Source organism: Mauremys mutica, chromosome 1 (genome assembly GCF_020497125.1).
Source record: "Mauremys mutica isolate MM-2020 ecotype Southern chromosome 1, ASM2049712v1, whole genome shotgun sequence".
Lineage (NCBI taxonomy): Eukaryota > Metazoa > Chordata > Testudines > Geoemydidae > Mauremys > Mauremys mutica.
Window position 1 is genome coordinate 1,269,124 of NC_059072.1, and position 19,691 is coordinate 1,288,814.

A 19,691-nucleotide genomic window follows, 5' to 3' on the forward strand; every position below is an offset into this window, starting at 1 on the left:
ACTGAACGGTGCAGCCTTCTACTAGTAATGCCCATTAGAGTGCTCGTGTCCCCCTCCCAACTCCCTCGCTCCCCCCCCCAGCTTTGAGCACATTCTGAGAGTGGAGCTATAAAAGAGGGTGTGGCAGTGGTCACCTCAGTTCCTTCGAGTCACTGGCCATACCTGGATGTGAACCTTCTTGGGAGTCAAGATCTTTACCAAGGTGTCTTACTTTTTTAATTGTTAGATAGTTAGGTGTAAATAGACTGCTCTTCATCTTCTTTAAACATGAGGATAGCTAACTGCCTAGCCAGTTTCACCTGTAGGACAAGAGTTCACTCTTCACCAAGAATCCACCTGATGAGCATTGCAGACTGATAATGCCCTATTAAGGAGGACCATAATGGTGCTGAGCATGCACTGAGAGCACTGTTTGTTGTCTCTGATGCATCTTCAACATTGATAGCTGTAGTGATACCTATCTGAAGACAAGCATGGCTATGCTCGTCCGCTCTTCCCTACCTAACAAGGTCAAGGAGTGAAGAACTTCTGCTTGAAAGGGATAGACTTTTTAGCTCTAAAATGGATGGAGGATTGGAGAAAATGAAAGAAACAAAATCAACAGCTAGCTCGCTGGGTCTCTTGTAACCTTTCAAGAGAAGAACTCTTACAGCTGCCTTCAGATATCGAAGGCAATATTATCCACCTTATTCTTCATCTTCATATTTCAACAAAGGCAGACAACACTACCAACAGCAACAGCAATCCTCTGCTTCTCAGAAGCAATATAAAGGATGTCCCTTGTAACGGGTTGGACTCACCCCTGCGGCGCCTCCTGCTGGTGACTCCGGGAATTAGCTCTGTTCCAGCGTTCAGAGTGCCCTCTGCAGGCTGGTGATCCACCTGTCTTCAGACCCCCGTGTCCCTCCCTGGACCCGGTGCCCTTTTACATGGGGTACTGCCCCCTAGCAGTAACCCCTTTCTCTCTGGGTCTCCCCTTCTGTCTCAGGAAACCCCCACCCTCTATCCCTACCTTGCCTCAGTGTATGGCTACTGCCAGTCATTGTCTAGCCCCACACTCTGGGGCAGACTGCAGTATCAGCCTACTCATCACAGGCAAAGTTGGGTTTGGACCTGCTGCCTTGGCCTACCCCTGGGTTGCCCTCTGCAACCCCCAGTACCTTTGGCCCACTGCTAGGCCGCAGCCTGGGGCTTTCTAGGCTGGAGCTCCCCAGCTCCTCAGCCTTCCCCAGCCCTGCTGCACTCAGGTATTCAGCCTCAAGCTAAGCAGCCAGGCCCATCCCTCTCTGAAGGCAGAGAGAGACTGTTTTGCTCCTGGCTTCCCTGCCTTCTTATAAGGCCCTGTTCCTCAGTTTGGGGCGTGGCCCCCAACTGCAGCCACTTCCCCAATCAGCCCAGCCAAAAAGCCCCTTCCCAGGGCTGTTTTTAACCCCTTCAGGGCCGGAGCAGGGTCCACCCTGCTACACATCCCCCACCTCAAGAACCCCTCCACCGGGGACAGGCGGGGTGCTCTACCGGCCCAGCTTTCTCCTCAGCTGGGCTCGCAGGGAATCCCTCTCTTGCCACAGGCTCTCCATTGCTTGGAGCAGTCTGCTTGCTTCCTCAATTGTTTGGGTCCCCACCGTAGACCTCTCTAGTCCTACGTGGGTCCCCACTTCCATTTGGGTTCCCACATCTGTTTGGGTTCCCACATCGACCCTCCTGGCCCTTGTATGGGTTCCCTGATTAAGGTGGGGCCTCTCTGCCTCAGCCCCCTTGTCTTTAGGGGCCTCAGTCTGGACTACCCCTTCCTGGCGGCTAGTCCCAGACCGAGCCTTGGTTTCAGGCACTCCCCGTTTCTGTCTCAGGGGGCAATGCCTTTTTAGGTGGCCCTTGGTGTGGCAGTGGAAGCACCCTCGGCGCCTTCCCCGTACCACGGGCCCAGTCCTGGTTGTGTGGGCCCTAGCCCTTTCTTCTGGGCTGGCCCGGGCCTTGGGAGCCCTGTAGGGGCACTCTCTCTTTAGGTGTCCTTGCTCCCCACAAGCCCAACAAGTTGGAGGCCTCCCTGTTACTCTCACAGGGGGAGCCTTGTCTGGGTGAGACCTCTCTGCCCCAACCCAGTAGGGGCACACCCTTCTCCAGTGTCCCCGTTGCCCACAGGCGAAACAGTCTTTAGGCCCTGGCACTGGCCTCCAGCCCAAAGTGCCTGGCCCCCGTTGAGGTCCGTGTGCCCGCCCCCGCAGCAGCTGGAGCAGCCGCGCTTGCTGCTCGGTGAGCCGGGCCACACAGTCTCTCCAGTAATAGTCTCTCATCTTCTTTAGTCTCTCAAGTCTCTGTTTCAGGCAATAGTCCACAGTCCTTGCCCTGGCCCCTTGTATCAGGGGCGGACCGCTATGCCCGCATTCTCCACCACGTATAACGGGTGGGACTCACCCCTGCGGCGCCTCCTGCTGGTGACTCCGGGAATTAGCTCTGTTCCAGCGTTCGGAGCGCCCTCTGCAGGCTGGTGATCCACCTGTCTTCAGGCCCCCGAGTCCCTCCCTGGCCCCGGTGCCCTTTTACATGGGGTACTGCCCCCTAGCAGTAACCCCTTTCTCTCTGGGTCTCCCCTTCTGTCTCAGGGAACCCCCACCCTCTATCCCTACCTTGCCTCAGTGTATGGCTACTGCCAGTCATTGTCTAGCCCCACACTCTGGGGCAGACTGCAGTCTCAGCCAACTCATCCCTGGCAAGGAGGGTTTGGACTTGCTGCCTTGGCCTACCCCTGGGCTGCCCTCTGCAACCCCCAGTACCTTTGGCCCACTGCTAGGCCGCAGCCTGGGGCTTTCTAGGCTGGAGCTCCCCAGCTCCTCAGCCTTCCCCAGCCCTGCTGCACTCAGGTATTCAGCCTCAAGCTAAGCAGCCAGGCCCATCCCTCTCTGAAGGCAGAGAGAGACTGTTTTGCTCCTGGCTTCCCTGCCTTCTTATAAGGCCCTGTTCCTCAGTTTGGGGCGTGGCCCCCAACTGCAGCCACTTCCCCAATCAGCCCAGCCAAAAAGCCCCTTCCCAGGGCTGTTTTTAACCCCTTCAGGGCCGGAGCAGGGTCCACCCTGCTACACCCTTTAAATCCAAGATGAGACAAAAGAATTCATCCTCCACTTCTTCTTTCCTTACAGTTAAACTTCAGGTTTGACATGAAGATGGAGAGCCACAAACCCAACCTTAATTCTCTTCCCCTAACAGTTGGAGAATGTTTATGCCATTTGGACACTATAGTTTTGGACACTATGAAACACAGTTGTATGATCCAGTTTGAGAACCTCCCTCCAAACCAATCTGCCCTGTCAGGATCCCTCTTACAACTCAGTGTTAAGAACAAAAATCAACGCTCCACTAAGGGAGAAAGCAATAGAAGAGGTTCCAGTAAATCTGAGAAATCAGGGTTTCTACTCCTGCTATTTCCTAATTCCTAAGAAAGATGGAGGTCTTTGTCCAGTCCTGGATCTGAAGAAGCTAAACCGATAGATCCAAAGGTTTCACATCAGAAAGTTAACTCTAGGATCCATTATCCTTTCCTTGTCCTATTTAGATTGGTTTGCTGCTCTCTATCTCAAAGTATCTTACTTTCATATTTTGATAAGCCCATCACATGGGAAGTACCTTAATTTTGCCATAGGTCATTTCCAAGATAGGTGTCACACCTTTGACCTTTCTACTGTACCCCAAGCCTTTACGAAGTGTCTATCTGTACTGGCAGCTTTTCTGAGAAGATGGGATTTTTATTTTACCATATTTCAATGATTGGCTCCTAAAAGCAGCTGCCAAAGATTTTTGATAAACGAAAAGAAATCCCTATTGACATTTCTCACAAAATATCCTTTTCATAGGAGCACTTGACTCCAGAATGGCGAGAGCTTACCTTCCAAAGGAGAAATTCCTGAAGGTGAAATCTACCATTCAGTCTCTACTTTAAAGTCCTTCTCAGAATGTAAAGTTCTTCCTCTCCCTACTGGGTCTCATGGCATCACCGCATATGTTACCCCTTACGTAAGACTAAGAATGAGACCCTCCCCTTCAGCACTGATTGGCAAGAAACTTCAGACCTGCAGTACAGGATATGAATCGAATACTTAACATTCCAGCAAGCTTCCAGAAAGCTCTTTTGTAGTGGATGAACCAGGAACATGTACGGCGGGGGCATGAATGTCAACCTTCCCTCTCCTTTCATGATAATTACAACAGATGCCTCTAAAACAGGATGGGGTGAACACCTCAGCAATCATTTAACAAGAGTTCTCTGGAATCATAAAGGTGACCCTCTGGCTATCAGTGTCCTGGAGTGAAGAGCAACTCATTTGGCACTCAGATCTTTCCTCCCTCAGGTGCAACTATCTGTGGTTCAAATGGCCATGGACACTATGACAGCAATGTACTATGTGAACAAACAGGGAGGAGCCCACTCCTCACAGCTTTGCAAGGAGGCTTTGACGATTGGTGTATTCTTCACCAGAATTGTCCAGTAGCTCTGCATGTGGCACGATCGCTCAACCAGTTAGCAGACCAATAAAGTAGAGACTCTTCCCAGATGCAAGAATGGTACTTCTTCCGGACTGTGATCCAGGACATTTTTTCTCTTTGGGGTGCTCCAAAAATAGACCTGTTTGCCACAAAATTCAACACCAAGTGCTATTGCTTTTGTTAAAAAGTGAGCATATACTTCTGCTCTTGAATAGATGCATTCCTCCGCAGTTGGGGTACAGATCTAATATATGCTTCCCCACTATTCCCTTGAAGGTTGAAGGACTCAGCAAGGATTATATTTATCACCTCTGCATGGCTGAGACAACAGTGGTACATGGACTTGCTCCTTCTTTCCAAAGGGAACTGCAGATGCTTACCTGTGTCTCCAGACCTTCTGTGATAGCAGCACGGGAAAGTACCACCTAGATCCACTTGCACTGCATCTAACAGCATGGGCACTGGGGCGCTGACAGAAGTAGAGAATTGCTCTCTATCGATGTACATGTTTTACTTAATGCTAGAAGATGGTCTAGGAAATGTTACCATTTAAAATGGAAAAGATTTTCACTATGGGTATCTGTTAAGGTTATTGATTCTGAGTCGGCTCCTATTCAATCCATATTAAAGTATTTGCTGTTTCTAAAGAATAAGGGTGTATCTCTTACATCACTCATGGTACATCTAGCTGCAGTTGCGGCTTTTTATATACCAGTAGATAGTCAATCTATATTCTCGCATGATATCATTGAGGTTTCTGAAAGGCTAAATTGTTATCCCCTGTGAGACAGCCTGTTCCCTCATGAGATCTGGACTTAGTGCTATCAGACCTTGTCTCCACCCTTCGAACTTTGTCTTCTTGCTGTCTATTACATCTTCTGACTAAACTGCATTTGTTATAGCGATAATGTCAGCCAGGAGGTTTAGCGAACTTCATGCCTTAATGACTCACCTTCCAGTTACAAATTTTCATAAAGATAAAGTAGTTCTTCATCCTCACCAAAAAATGTATACAAAAAATAACTTCTTATTTCCCTGTCAGTCAATCCATTACTCTTCCAGACCACATTCAAATAAGGGCAAGTCAAAGCTACACTGTTTGGATGCTAAGACTGTTACATTTCTATTTCAGTAGGACTACAGATTTTAGATCTTCATGCAAGCTTTTCTTTTATACATGGATATCTGTAAATGAAATCCCATTTCCACACAAACTGATCTCACTGGGTCAGACTGTGTATAGTAGAAAAGGGATAAAAATGCCTCATGGGTTCCCTTGCTCTGCTGAGAGCACACTCCACAAGAGCAATGGCTGCTTCTGTCACATGTTTCAAGCATGTCCCACTAATTGAAAATTGTAAAGCAGCCCCGTGGAGTTGAATACAAATGTTTACCTCAATCAGATGCCCAGTTAGGTAGCTTGATACTGCCTTCCTTGTTCTAATTATGACTCCTTCCCCACCATGCATCTTTCAGTATATACTGACTACACTGTCCCGAGAATGGGAATTTGCAGAGGACACTCAGAGAAATGCAGGTAACTTACTTGTCACCAAGATCCTTCGAGATGGACTCTGGATATTCACACTCCTTCCCCTTCTTCCCCTCTTCTGCGGAGCTGTAACTCCTCATGGCGCTACACTACCAGTGGAAGGAATTGAGGCAGCAACTGCCACTATGCCTCCTTTTCTAGACTCGTGCTCACAGAGGTGAGGTGTAGGAGGGGGCATGTGAGTGCTCTACTACTAGCAGAAGGCGGCACCATTCAACGGCTCCAGCTGATGCATATCCCAAGAGTGGAAATGTGCAGAGTCCATCCCAAAGAACCTTGGTGACAAGTAAGTAACCTTCATTTACTTTTTGAACTGGGGCCATAAAGCAAGGACTCTTCCCATAAGCAGCACAGACGGGAGGCAGGCATTGCTTATATATAAAGCACTTTCTGAAGATGTAGTTCTACTTAATATTTTAAAAAGTAAAATAGTGGCTCATCATAACGGGGCAGAGTCCAGGTTGTGTATTCAACCTTAACATTTGCTTTGCCTGACTCCAGCTTAGCTCTGCAGCCTTAACATTGCCTTATTGTAACTTTTTGCATTTAATTTCCTAAGTTTTTTAAAGATAGAAGCTTTAAAAAAAATAATAAAAAGGCCCAATTCTAAAAGCAACCAGGACCAGTCAACACAGGTTCCCAGGTGTGTGCTAATACTGAAGAGTAGGTACGCATTTCCAGACCTGCACATGTCCGTATCTATAATACTGTACTACACCCTGTGAGGTGCACCACTGTCTGCAGTGTTAAAACATTCCTGGGCAAAATTTTGCTCTCACTTGTACCTATGTAAAGCCAGACTGATTCCACTGAAGTCAATGGATTTACTTCAGATTTATACCAGTGTAACTCAGAACAGAATGTGACTCATATAACTTTAAAACATCAAAACCAAATTTCCCTATACATGGCTTAGCACGTCCATCTCTGTGAGATTTACAAAACAAGCCAGACTTGAAGGAAATCAGTCCAGTAGCTTGAGTGCTACAATCATTTATCAGAGGGGGAGCCGTGTTAGTCTGGATCTGTAAAAGCAGCAAAGAGTCCTGTGGCACCTTATACACTAACAGCCGTATTTGAGCATGAGCTCCAATTGGAGCATGCATCTGACGAAGTGGGTATTCACCCGCGAAAGCTCATGCCTCAATACATCTGTCTCTAAGGTGCCACAGGACTCTTTGCTGCTTTTACAATCATTTATGTAAGCAAACCAACTGCCTCCTGTTACCCAGCTTTGAAACATGCTGACTTTCCGAACTGTCTCCCATTGAGTGTGCACCTCCTGGCTTAATGAAAAATAGCTATTGCCTGTGCTCAGGGCACAGTTTTGCTTTATTTAAACCATTCTTTTCAAACCAGCTGAAGTGCCTACTCATTCCTAAGGACTAGAGCCAACTGCAGGTGTCAGACTTTGGCCATTTTGGGTGTCCCAAGAGATGGTTAGAATTTTCAAAGCAACAAAAAGTGTTTTTTCCACACCTATAACTCAAATGCAGATAAAGGGATTTTAATGAAACTCCCTAGACAAACTGGACACAAACAAGGAGTTTCAGCTCAGTGTCTTGGGTAAATTTCTCAGAAGTATCTTAGCGTGTGAAAAAAGGAGGCTAGAATGGAAGCTGTTTTTTAACCTTAATGTACAGTTCTACCCTCCTAATGTAGCCCCTGTCTAGGCCATCTGACTGCCCCCTCCCCCCTCACAGGAGCTTCTGGGTACCAATATGCCCTCTTCCAGGACCAGCCAACTGCCCACATAATGCAGCTCCTCTAGGGATCAATATAACAACCCTCAAAATGCATCCCTTTGGGAACCACCTGACCTACCTTGAAGATGATACAGTGGCTGCCCATAAGCAAAGGAAACAAGCTCCAGAGAACAGGTAAATATACAGCTGGGTGTCATAGACGGGGACGTAGGTGGTCAGAGCAGGAGTCAGAAGCTAGGAAGCAGAGACCGAGTCAGGAGTCAAGCCAAGAAGGAGGTGTAGAGCAGGGTCTGGAACAAGTCAGGTGGTCAGGAATGGGACAAGAAGGCAGAAATCAGGAATAGAGTAAGGCCCAGGAGCCAGGCAAGAGGCAGGTTCCAGTATAGCAACCATCCAGGAATTCATCTAGTTGTTCACACAACTTCCTGTGCCTCCCGTCTTACATAGTGAGTCTGGGCTAATTGGAGAAGCCAGACGTCTCCTCCAATTGGGAGCTTTGTGGGCGGTGACTATGGTAAGCAATGTTCTACCAGCCCATACTTGCTGCTGGTACTAGCAAGCTGCTGGGGGGGTGGCTGTGGTCTGGGGACCTGCAGACCCAGGTTCAGGACCCATGATCCTTCACACTGGGGCAATTGATGATTCGACTCCAGCACAAGAAACTTCTAGTTTCCCTTAAGTAACGTGCCAGCACAGGACCCGCTCTGGGGATGCACTTGCACCAAAGCCTCTGGAAAGCTGTGACTGTTGGGGCTGCAGACACCCTATCTTGTACTACCAGATGTTCTAGCCGAGGTTATATAGCCACATGGCCCACCACTACCCCTTCTCTTTCTAGCCACCAAACAGCCAGGCTGGAACTTCCTTGCTCCCTTCCTAACACACATTGCCCTGCCTGCAGTGCTCTGTGAGGCCTGTCTTTGTATTTCTAGTTAGTACTTCAGATGGCACGAGAGAATCAGGTAATTCCCACTGCCCCGTTCCCTTGTTGCTATCACACCCTCACCAATGAGATGGTCTCAGAGAATGGCTCTCCTGGCTGATAGTATTTCAGGACAGGGGCATCTGATATAATATGTGGCAGCATGTCAAACGTTTGCTGGTAGGGAACTGCACAGTTCCACTCAAAATCTGCCTCCACTCCTGGACAGATCATTTCTCATTCCTGTGAAGTGCTGTCTCCCTTTCACATCCAGTGAAGCTGCCGAGTCTCTGACTGCCTTGGTCTTGCTGGGATCTGCTTTCAGCCCCGCTATTGTGAGCAAGAGTTGCATGTACATCACTTCTCGCTGTGTGAGATGATTTGTTTTCTGGGATCAGTTTTACATTCTTGTCCCAGCCTAGCCGTAGAAAAGGTTGTAGTTTTCTGTCATGGTCTCATTCAGCTTCTGTACCATTGCTCCCTTCTCCTGCAAGCGGATGTCATCTGCAATTATTTTCAACCTGGGCCGTCCTTCCCGCATTTGGGAGCATTTCGCTGGAACACCTCTGGTGCTGGGCTTGTGCCCATCTGCATGTACAGCCATCTATAGCCACCTACTGCTGTTGCAAAGGGTGTCACCATGCTGGACTCTGATCCAGGCGTCTGCGCCATTCCTCCCCTCACAGACCATGAAGATGCTGGCGTTGGAAAATGCAGGCAACATGTCATCAGTTGTGGACAGTGGCTGTTGGCATCTTTGTAGTGCCCAGTCCCCTGAATTTGGGCCTGAAGTCCCCTTTACCACCCCCATGCTGCTTCCCCAGGCCATGCTGGCCTCTCCGGGTGCTGTGCTGCCCCTGTTTGCAAACTGAGGTCCCTGGCTCCCACTGCCAACTGCTGCACTGCAGAGAATTCACTGCTCAGATGCTGCCACCATGCATTGTTCACAAAGAGAGATGCTGAATGCAGGTTGGGTTAAGCAAGTGGAACTTCATTAAACTGTGTAGAATTGGAGGAGGGTGAGAGAAGGGTGATCAGAATGATCAAAGCCTGGAAAAAACTCACCGAGAGATTGAAAAGATTTAGATTGTTACTTTACAGAGGAGACGAATGAGAGGGGATACCATTAAACGTATATAAAATACTAAATGGTTTAGAGAAGGGAGACTGGGAACTTCTGTTCTTGTCACATAGCACAAGAAAGGGGGCATGCAATGAAACGAAAAGGTGGCAAGTTCATAATAGATGAAATACTTCTTCACAACGCATGATTAAACAGTGGAACTCATTGCCACCGTGTGTCTATTTTAGAAAGGTTCTTATGCCAGCCTCATCACCATGGTCTCTGAGCACCTTCCAGCATGCTTTAAGCAACATGACTAACTCCTGTCACATGTGGCTGATTCTTTCTCATCCTCTCCCCAGGGAGAGAATTTGTGTGCAGTTGAGTGGGTTGTTTCGACAGCGTTTTGTTTCACTGAGTTTTCTTTTTTTTTCTTTCTTTTCTTTCTTTTTTTCTTTATTGTGCATATAAGCTGTCAGTGAGGTCAAGAACTTAGTGAGGTTCCAAAATGGATTGGGCGTTTCTATGGCTAACAGGACTAGCCGTCGGTAGGGTAGCTATTTCTAACACATTGTGGCAGGAGTGCATCACTCTGTGCTTTAGGGCTTAAAACTCTGATTGAAGATCATAATGAGACCTTCCTGGGATCGGATTATCCCATATCTGCTACTGGGGGATTCTCAGACCTACTCTGAAGCAGCAAATGCTGGCCACTGTTGGAGCCAGGTTGCTGAACTAGTCAGGCAATTTCTGTGTTACTGTGTTGCTGAGGAGACTCTCTTCTAATTGTAGTTTCCTCAGGGCTGACAATGTCATGCACAAGGTGGTGGAAAACCAGGGAGATCTGCGATGGGAAGGAGGGCCTGTTGGGTGCCAGCGTGGTGGTGGTTGAGGTTAGCATAAGCCGTTGTAATGCACCACTCCTTGGCCATATGCACCACTCCTTGGCCTGGTGGGGAAGTGTGGCCTGTTTTCTGCATGCCCTTTAATTTGGAAGGGTCAATGAGCCTCTGTGGCCAAGCCAGAATTGTGGTCCTTTTGAGTTCCAGAGATCTGGGAGAGCTCAGACCACAGCCTGAATGTGCAAGAAAGGGACTAGACTCTGACACTCTTTATATCAACATCTCATCCAAAGAGTGGATGTAGGATGTGACCAGCCATATGGGCGGGTGATGACCTGCCAGAGTCCTAAGAAAGCAAGCAACCAAATAAGTTTGGGAGGTTTTGTGTCTGGTGCCTTGTTGATGTGGATGTAGGAGTCCCCCAAGGCAACAAGCCGCGGGTGTTTCATTACCAAGGTCACAGTCAGGGCCTTTATGAGCTATGCAGCCTTTGGCAGCCTGTACCTAAGAACTAAATCAGTGTTTGCTGTGCTTCTGGTTTCCACTGTTGGGTGGCTGAATTTAAATGATTTGGTTTTACCTGTCTCTCTTTTGGATCTAAAGTTGGAGGAGAAGAATCCTGTTCCACCTGCCCCCCTGCACTTTCTTGGCTTGTGATGGGCTAAGCAGCCTGGAGGTGACAAGGGGGGCTGGCCTGGTGCTCGGTGTCATCCTGCCAGGTCTCATAATGCAGGCTGCATTGTGAGCTTCATCAGTCATAACAGCATAGACTGCTGTCTGTTTGCTGACCACCAATCTTCACTGACCACCATCGGTTTGTGTTCATGGGACTTTGTAGCCCCTGGCGTGTGTATGTCTAGGCAATGGCTCTGAGCAGGGACTAGGCAGTAAATATCTGCCATAAGACATCCTATATCTGACATGTCTTTTTTCTCTTGGGCCACTCCCAGTTTGGACTTTGATAAGTGATGAGCTGGGTTGAATCAAGGACCCTTCTGAGTGGTGCTGGGTTTCTGGTTCCCAGATGCTGTGATTACAACAGACCCATTTGACACTCAGCTAGCTGAGTCCTCGGAGGAGAGGAAGCTTGGTGTAGTCTGGTCCAAAGGAGTCATGGTTATGGAGAATGGCATGGGAAGTAGTGGAAGGGTTTTGCCTTCTTCATGTTCAGCTTAGTCTTCAGTCTATGCAAGTAGAAGCTTCTCTCCAAGTATTATTCCAGAGTCTTCAATTCCACCAGTAGCCACTGGTCACCCTTGCTGGCAGCCACACAAAGGCTGAGGCATGTGGGGGCTTTTGAACATGTTACTCTTTGTGTATTAAAAACAAAATATTTCCTTTTATCAGTTTTAAATGTGTTGCCTTTCAGTGTCATTGTGTATCCCCTGGTTCTTGCGTTGTGAGAGAGGGTAGTGTGACAAAATTCCTCCTCTACCTTGGTGGGTCCTGCGCTTATTGGCAGATTTGCTCACCTCAGTGATCTTCCCCACAGTCTGGGTCAACTTCTCCTGTGTCTGATCAGGAGTTGGGAGGTTTGGGGGGAACCCGGACCCGCCCTCTACTCCGGGTTCCAGCCCAGGGCCCTGTGGATTGCAGCTGTCTATAGTGCCTCCTGTAACAGCTGCATGACAGCTACACCTCCCTGGGCTACTTCCCCGTGGCCTCCTCCAAACACCTTCTTTATCCTCACCACAGGACCTTCCTCCTGGTGTCTGATAACACTTGTACTCCTCAGTCCTCCAGCCTCTCCCTCTCAGCTCCTGGTGCCTCTTGCTCCCAGCTCCTCACACGCACTTCCTCTCCTCTGGCTCCTCCCCGCCTGACTGGAGTGAGCTCCTTTGTAAACCCAGGTGCCCTGATTAGCCTGCCTTGATTGGCTGCAGGTGATCTAATCAGCCTGGCTGCCTGAATTGGTTCTAGCAGGTTCCTGATTACTCTAGTGCAGCCCCTGCTCTGGTCACTCAGGGAACAGAAAACTACTCATCCAGTGACCAGTATATTTGCCCTCTACCAGACTCCTGTACCCCACTGGCCTGGGTCTGTCACAGTAGACATGAGTGTCGGATCTACCCTCTCCAATGGGAGTGCTGGCCCACGGGGATTCCCCAAAGCCCACTCGCAGGAGAAGGTTGTGAGGCAATTAGAACACCTTGGATGTAAGCGCTGTGCTTCACCGGCTCCTCCGCTAAGGGTGGAAATCATCAGGCACCTCTAGCCCCGTAATGATTCCCTGGTGTGGGATCAGATGACCCCCCTTTCAGCTCACTTTGCAGAAGGCCATTGAAGGACAAAGGATGGCCCAGCATTCCCTGAAGGCAGCTCTTAACACTTCAGATAAAGCAGCTCCATCTGCTGCTACTGCCGTTACTATGCAGAGAGCAGCATGACCGCAGTGGCAAAGTCCTGCAGGCTTGCTGTCTGCAGAGAATACTTACCTTTGGAGGGGCCGGAGTTTTTCAATTCCTGCAGGGTTAGGCATGGTTCAACTTTGTGATCTTTGGGCGTTTATCAAGCATTCTTCAGGAAGCATCCTGACAGTAGGGTACATCCTTCCAATGTCAGAGGCCTCCTCCATCTACAAACCACCAGAGGAAAACCTTGCAGCAAGATCTAAATCTCAGACAGAAAATAGTGACTTCTCCTTCCACTTCTGGACTCTCATCATTTGTGACAGAGGATATCTGAAAGCTTCTGACTGGTTCCAGTGAATTTCTTCATCTTTCCTGTCTCTTTTGAAAACCGTTGGCAGCATGCAGTGAATGGGTTTTTGCAGATCACCCAGAAATGCTTTTTTCCATTCAATTCTGCCCCAAACCACTCCCTTTTCCCATCCCTTTTCAGGGATAACTCTTGTGAGAATGTTCTGAGGCTCAGTCATCACCCTCCTTCAGGCGGGGAGCAGCAGAAGTGAGACCTCAGCCCAGTGGTGTCAGGGAGGGAGATTACTATGCCCATTATTTTCTCAGCTCGGAGATGCCAGGATGCCTTCATCCCCTTATGGACCTAAGAGGACAACGCCTTCCCTAAATCCACTGGCCTCAGCTCACCCTTACCTTTGCTACAGCGAGATCACTATAACTACAAAAAGTGACAAAGAGTCCTCAGGCACCTTATAACAGACATATTGGAGCATGAGCTTTTGTGGGTGAATATTCACTTAGTCGACATGCATCCGACGAAGTGGATAATCACCCACAAAAGCTTATGCTCCAATTCGTCTGTTAGTCTATAAAGTGCCACAGGACTCTTTGTCGCTTTTTACAGATCCAGACTAACATGGCTACCCCTCTGATACTTATAACTACAAAGTTCAACATTTTGTCTTTCCACTGCACCAAGTTTTCGTGACAGATCACATGAGAAGGCAGGGAATTTGCATCTCCCCATACCTCAGCAATTGGTTGATGCATGTCCTCACCTAGACCTGAAATCTTTGCAACTGGCAGCATGGTTAATGCAATCTTGATAAGAGGAGTTGAGGATTACTTATTGCAGGTATGAAAGCACCTGCTGGAGAGTAAAGAAAACAGCAACTAGAAAGTCTTACTAAGCGAAGTGGGAAAAGGTTTTCTCACTGAACTGGTTAAAAGCTCAGCACCCCAGTCTCGGCATCTGTCCCTAGCATCCTGGATTATTTGTTACTTTTGAAGAAATCTGGATTGAGCCTCTTGAGTCCATTAATAGGACACAACTGTGTCGGCTCACCATGATTCCGGTCAAGGAACCTGTGTTTGGACACCCTCCTGTAAAATGATTCTTAAACAGGTTAGCCAGGCTCTTCCTAGCTGTATGGAATTCAGGTCCCTCATGACTCTTACACGTAGTTTTCACTAAGCTGATGCTCCTTTGCAACCTTTCAGAGGCTGGCTCCTACAGGCCCTTTTCTTCCCCCTGCATTGAAGTCAGTGGGAATCACTCCTATCCTGTGGTGGGAGAATCAGGCCCTATCTTACTTGTTTCCAAAGACTGCATTCCTCATACCAATAGCATTAGCCTGGAGAGCCTGCTAACTCCAAGCCACATGGCCTCCCACTCACTCCCAGCGCATGGTATTCCCTGAGGATGAAGATAGCAGAGCTCGTTCTCCCTGGCCTGCCTCATGTCTGCAAAACATTTCTATGGTGGAGATAAGCAGCGCTGCCAGCTGGAGCTCCACCCATCCCCTTACGCAGCATCAGTCTCATGGCCTGGCCCCCAGGTCTGATGCCAATTTGGGAGAGCAATCCTGCAATCGCTTTTGAATGACTCCTCTTCTCACACCCTCCTCTCTGGGGATTTGGTACTGCGTATCAGTGTCCTCAGAGCGTGGATGTGTGCCGACAGTGCTCACCTCAGAATGTCTGTTTGCCCACCAGTAACTGTGGCTCTTTGAGTAACTCACCAGCCCAGATCTCCACCCACCACGTTGTTGCAGCATCTCCTAGATTCAAAGTGGAAGGAACTGAGAGGTGGGAACCACCAGGCCTTGTGAAAGTCTGAGTAGAACTGGGCAAAATTGTTTTGGCAAATTATTTATGTGCCAAAAATGCAGTTCTTGGTCAACCAAAACTCTTCACAAATTCCGGTTCAATTCAGCAAATACTTTCAGCTGGAAAAAAATGGGGAGCAGGAGGGAATCCTGGAAAAGTGAAAACATTTTTATTTTGAAATGATGTTTTGTTTAGAAAATTAGCTAGATTTAATGAGAAAAACTCAACAAAAGCAAACAAAAGACTCAAAAATGAAACATTTAATTTTGGGTTGAACAAAACATTTCATTCAACTCTAAACTATTTTATTTGTTTGTTTATATATTTATTTATTGGGGGGTTGTTTTGGCAAGAAAAACTGGAAAATTGTCATTTGGGGTTAACGTGAAATGAATTTTTGGGGGAATTTTTCCATTCGGCCACTGAACTAAAAACTCAAGTTATTTGCCAACTCTAGTGTTGAGGGAGTGTGTGGGGAGGACCCCAATGGTCACAGCTCTCCAGAAGGTTCCAGCCCGTGGTGCTTTACGCAGAGATGTCCCAGTCTGCTCTGATACCCCCAGGGGCAGGTGAGTAACTGCTCTTTCCAACCAAGAAGCCAAAGCTAGAATTGCCCAGGCAGCAACAGAGAGAGGGGAAGGGTAAAATGTCACACAGCATCAGAACGAGCTGCACAGTGGCTGTGACCAAAGGGGGGGCTCTGTCCTGAGAGCCCCAGGCTATTAATTCTGCCTTTCAGCTGGATTGGCTGCAGGTCTGCACAGTCTCCCATCCCTATAGCTGCGTTAAAGAGGCTACTTCATCCACATCACATAAAGGTGCATCTGTCTCTCAAAGAAGATTGGGTAGGGAAGGAAGCACCATGGCCTAGCTACGTTCACCCTCACTCCATCCTTTAGCATTTCACCCCAGGATTAGCTGTTGTGTTTTGTGTCCGTGGAGCACAGAAACGGAGCCATGGGGTGACTTCAATCACCTCTCTGAACTCTGATTCCAGCCCCACGTGCACCCTTGCATCTGCCCCACTTCCCATTAGTGACCTGGTACAGCTTTTAGTGGAATGGGAACATCTGACAAGAACTGACAATCAGCTCTGTTATTGTGCAGTAACTATTTGTTGAGCCTCTCCCGGGGCCACCAAAACAGACCTCAGTGCACTGCACAGACCATTCTTCAGTCCCAGGATGTTGGTGTTTCAGTTTAAATACTCTCTTTAATGCTTACGCAAATTCTTCTGATCCCAAGGTTAATCAAAAACAAAACTTGGAGCTATACCAATCTCCTAGAACTGGAAGGGACCTTGAAAGGTCATTGAGTCCAGCCCCCTGCCTTCACTAGCAGGACCAAGTACTGATTTTTGCCCCAGGTCCCTAAGTGGCCACCTCAAGGATTGAATTCACAACTCTGGGTTTAGCAGGCCAATGCTCAAACCACTGAGCTATCCCTCCCCCCAAGCCAAAATAGAGGCAGCTGGTTTTCTACCCCCAGCACCAAGCCCTGTCCCCACCCAGGCAGATGTCATGTGAGGTTGCTCACTACCCGGCCACTGCAGCAGGAGGTGTAGAAGTACCCGGTGGTGTTAAACAGCTGTAGTTGCATTGCATTTCACCCATTCTATCTGGTGGGCCGTGCTCCATGATATTGGGATACCCAGATCCAAGCCCGTGGGGCCAAGGACCCAGCTGAGGGATGTCTCGACCCATACCAGGGGTACCAACCTACCCAGCCTGAGGATACCTGGACCCACCTGTGAAGTTGAGCTACCTGGCATGGGGCTACCTGGACCCATGCCAGTGGCACCAAGCTAGCCAACATGGGGACCAGGAGCCGAGCCAGTGAGGCCTTGCTTCTCTGCTCAGGGACCCTCAAACCAGAGTCAATCTGCCATGGTTTCCTTCACAGGAACATTCAGAGCTGTGCCACATTGATTCACAACCTGTACCTGCAATGCGAGAACTGGCCTTTCCTCGTGGGTCTGGCAGAGAGCCTGGGGTGTGTACACCAAGAGAAGTGAACCTTCTCTGGTTCCACCCACCCACCACAAATAGCCACCTAGGAGGAGGGAGGGAATAAACACAAGCAGGAAAGAAAAACGTTCTTAAGAGGCCTTGACTATAGCAGGTAGTGTAGCCTTCAGTGGCATGTAAACCTCACAGCTTCTAGAGGAGCAGGGAGCATGCTCAGCCTTCTCCGTCCATGCCCTCTTTCATGCATTACCTGCACGGAAGACCTCACACCCTGCATTAATGGGCCAAGAGAAACAGTCAAAATACCTTGTGTGCAACTTGTACCCTACGTACCCGAGCCCCAGTACTTAGCTGTCTCACCTCCCCCGTGGTGACTCACACCCTGCTCGATACCGCCTCACTGTGCAGTAGCTTTACTCCCATTCACACCCCATGATACCCCTGATACAACCCCAGCTGGGTCCATCTTGTTCCAGGCTTGGCTCTGCCCTCTGAGATGGTAGAATGCACGCAGGAGGTTTCCGTTACTTTCTGATAGCGTAGTGGGATGCAATGTCAAAGGCGGATTTACATCGTTAGCAGGAGGAAGCTGCAGAGATGACAGGCTGTGTGGTGAGGAGGCTCAAGTTGTCTCAGCCTGTGACCACGGTGTAATGCAGGAGTCAGGTTAAGAAGCTGCAGAAGCTCTGCGTGTGTATGTAGGGAGCGTCAGGGCCTACCTGGTGGATCTCCACAGGCGTCAAGAGTTATTGCACCTGGGCTGCGTTTGGCCAGGATGTGGATACTCGCACACACCTATGATACTTCCTCCGGAAACTGATCTTCAGGGCTTTCCCGAGAATCTTGGCTAATACACTCCAGGCTTGATGCCACCCCAAGAACAGCATCCCCTTGACTGCTACCCAGAACCACTCCTCCAGTCCCAGGCTGACCCTGTTCTCCAGCAGCTGGCTACTCCCCCCCATGTAGACTGTATCTGTATGTTCTTGTGTCTCGGGAGCTCCACCTCACCCCTGCCCTTTGCTCTCTTTCTCTCTCTCTCTCTCTCTCCCTGTATCTCTCTTTCCACAGACTTTTCAGTAGTTTAGGAGAACTCAGCACCATTTCCCAGCGGAGCTCCGGAACCACCTACACAGTTCGACCTGGCAGCCGCTACCCTGTAACCCGACGTACTCCCAGTCCAGTGAAGCCTGCCCTGGATAGGACAGACCCTCTCAGCACCGTGCGGCCCTATGGATTGACACCTCCCACCATCCTCAAATCTTCCAGCCTCTCCATCCCGCATGAGCCCAAGGAGGTGCGCTTTGTGGTGCGGAGCGTGAGTGCTCGGAGCCGCTCCCCATCCCCCTCGCCCTCTCCCGGGCCTCCCCTGCACACTCTGCACCCACCGCGGCCCTTCATGCAGAAACCCCTCCACCTGTGGAACAAATACGATGTAGGGGACTGGCTGGAAAGCATCAATTTGGTGGAGCATCGAGACAAGTTTGAGGACAATGAGATTGAGGGCACACACTTACCTGCCCTGAGCAAGGAGGACTTTGTGGAGTTGGGGGTGACACGGGTCGGGCACCGCATGAACATTGAGCGGGCGCTCAAACAGCTGGGAGACAGTTGACCATCCTAGGCAGCGCTGGCCTCTTCCAGAGCCAACTTATGGGGGGAGGGGGGCGTTTCTACTAGACGAATAAAACCAATTTGATTCTCTTTCTATTCTGACCACTGCACTGAAGGGCGAAGAGCTGAGGAGCGCCCACTCACTCCATACACCCAGAGCCCCAGGTGTGCACAAACACACACGGACACACGCACATGCACACGCACAAACACATGCTCAGCCCCTACTCAACCCTGCACCAGCCAACACCGCCTTTGGGAAAAGGAATGTTGCATGAAATACACCCTCTTTTCTGTACTCCTGAAGAGTCAGGCCTGGATAGTGCTTGATGTGCCTTTCCCCAGGGGCGCTGCCCGGATTGGCCCATGCTCCCCAGCCTGTGAGAGACCCTTGTTCACCTGCGTGGAGCAGGCTGTGGAATGGATTCTGATCAAAGGGCTGTGGAGAGGTCAGTGTTACTGGTGCAAATTAGGAACCATAGCTGAGTTTAGGGTGATGGGGCTGTGAGCTAAAGGGGCTCAGCTGTGTTGCAATGGTCATCTTGTGACCCAGGACCTGAACTGATCTGTATGTGATACAAGGTGGGCGCTTGTTTGAATGTCAATCGAGTCCCTGTTTCCTGAGCTACATCCTGCCAAGCTGCCGCTCACCATCCCACGGGAGTGGCTGACTCTGGTAGGCGGGTCAGGGGTCCTCTGTGCACCCGGAGGAGCTGCTGAATAGCATGGGGGTGGCGATGGGAGTCTTGGAGGGGCCATGTGGAGAGTGCAGTGCTGGCACTCATGGCCCCTGATGCCAGCTCAGAGACTGGTGGGGGCAGGCAGGCACCGAGGTGCAGGTTCCTAGGCCCAGCAGTGCAGTGGGAGTGGCGTCAGGGGTTCCGGGGGCAGGCAACCTGGTTCCCAAAGGCAACCTGTGAGCAAAGCCTGCGCTGGCATGCGGGCGCCTGGCACTATTGGTGGGCTCCAGCTCAGACAGGCCCTAGTGGCCGCGGCAGCAAGCAGGGCCATTCTGGTTCTTCTTCGAGTGATTGCTCCTATGCATTCCAGTCAGGTGTGCGCGCCTCAGAGAATGTCTCC

General features: G+C 49.6%; 1 protein-coding gene across 2 annotated transcripts in view; it reads left to right on the forward strand.

Annotated features, from left to right (window-relative positions):
- The window catches only part of SHANK3 (SH3 and multiple ankyrin repeat domains 3), a 748,791-nt gene extending 729,436 nt beyond the window's left edge, over window positions 1–19,355 (forward strand). For both annotated transcript variants that reach the window (XM_045026870.1, XM_045026879.1), the window contains exon 23: window positions 18,069–19,355. In XM_045026870.1, the coding sequence (XP_044882805.1) occupies window positions 18,069–18,612 (544 nt within the window). In that variant the 3' untranslated portion in view covers window positions 18,613–19,355. The remainder of the gene's footprint in view (window positions 1–18,068) is intronic.
- The last annotated feature ends 336 nt before the right edge of the window (window positions 19,356–19,691 follow it).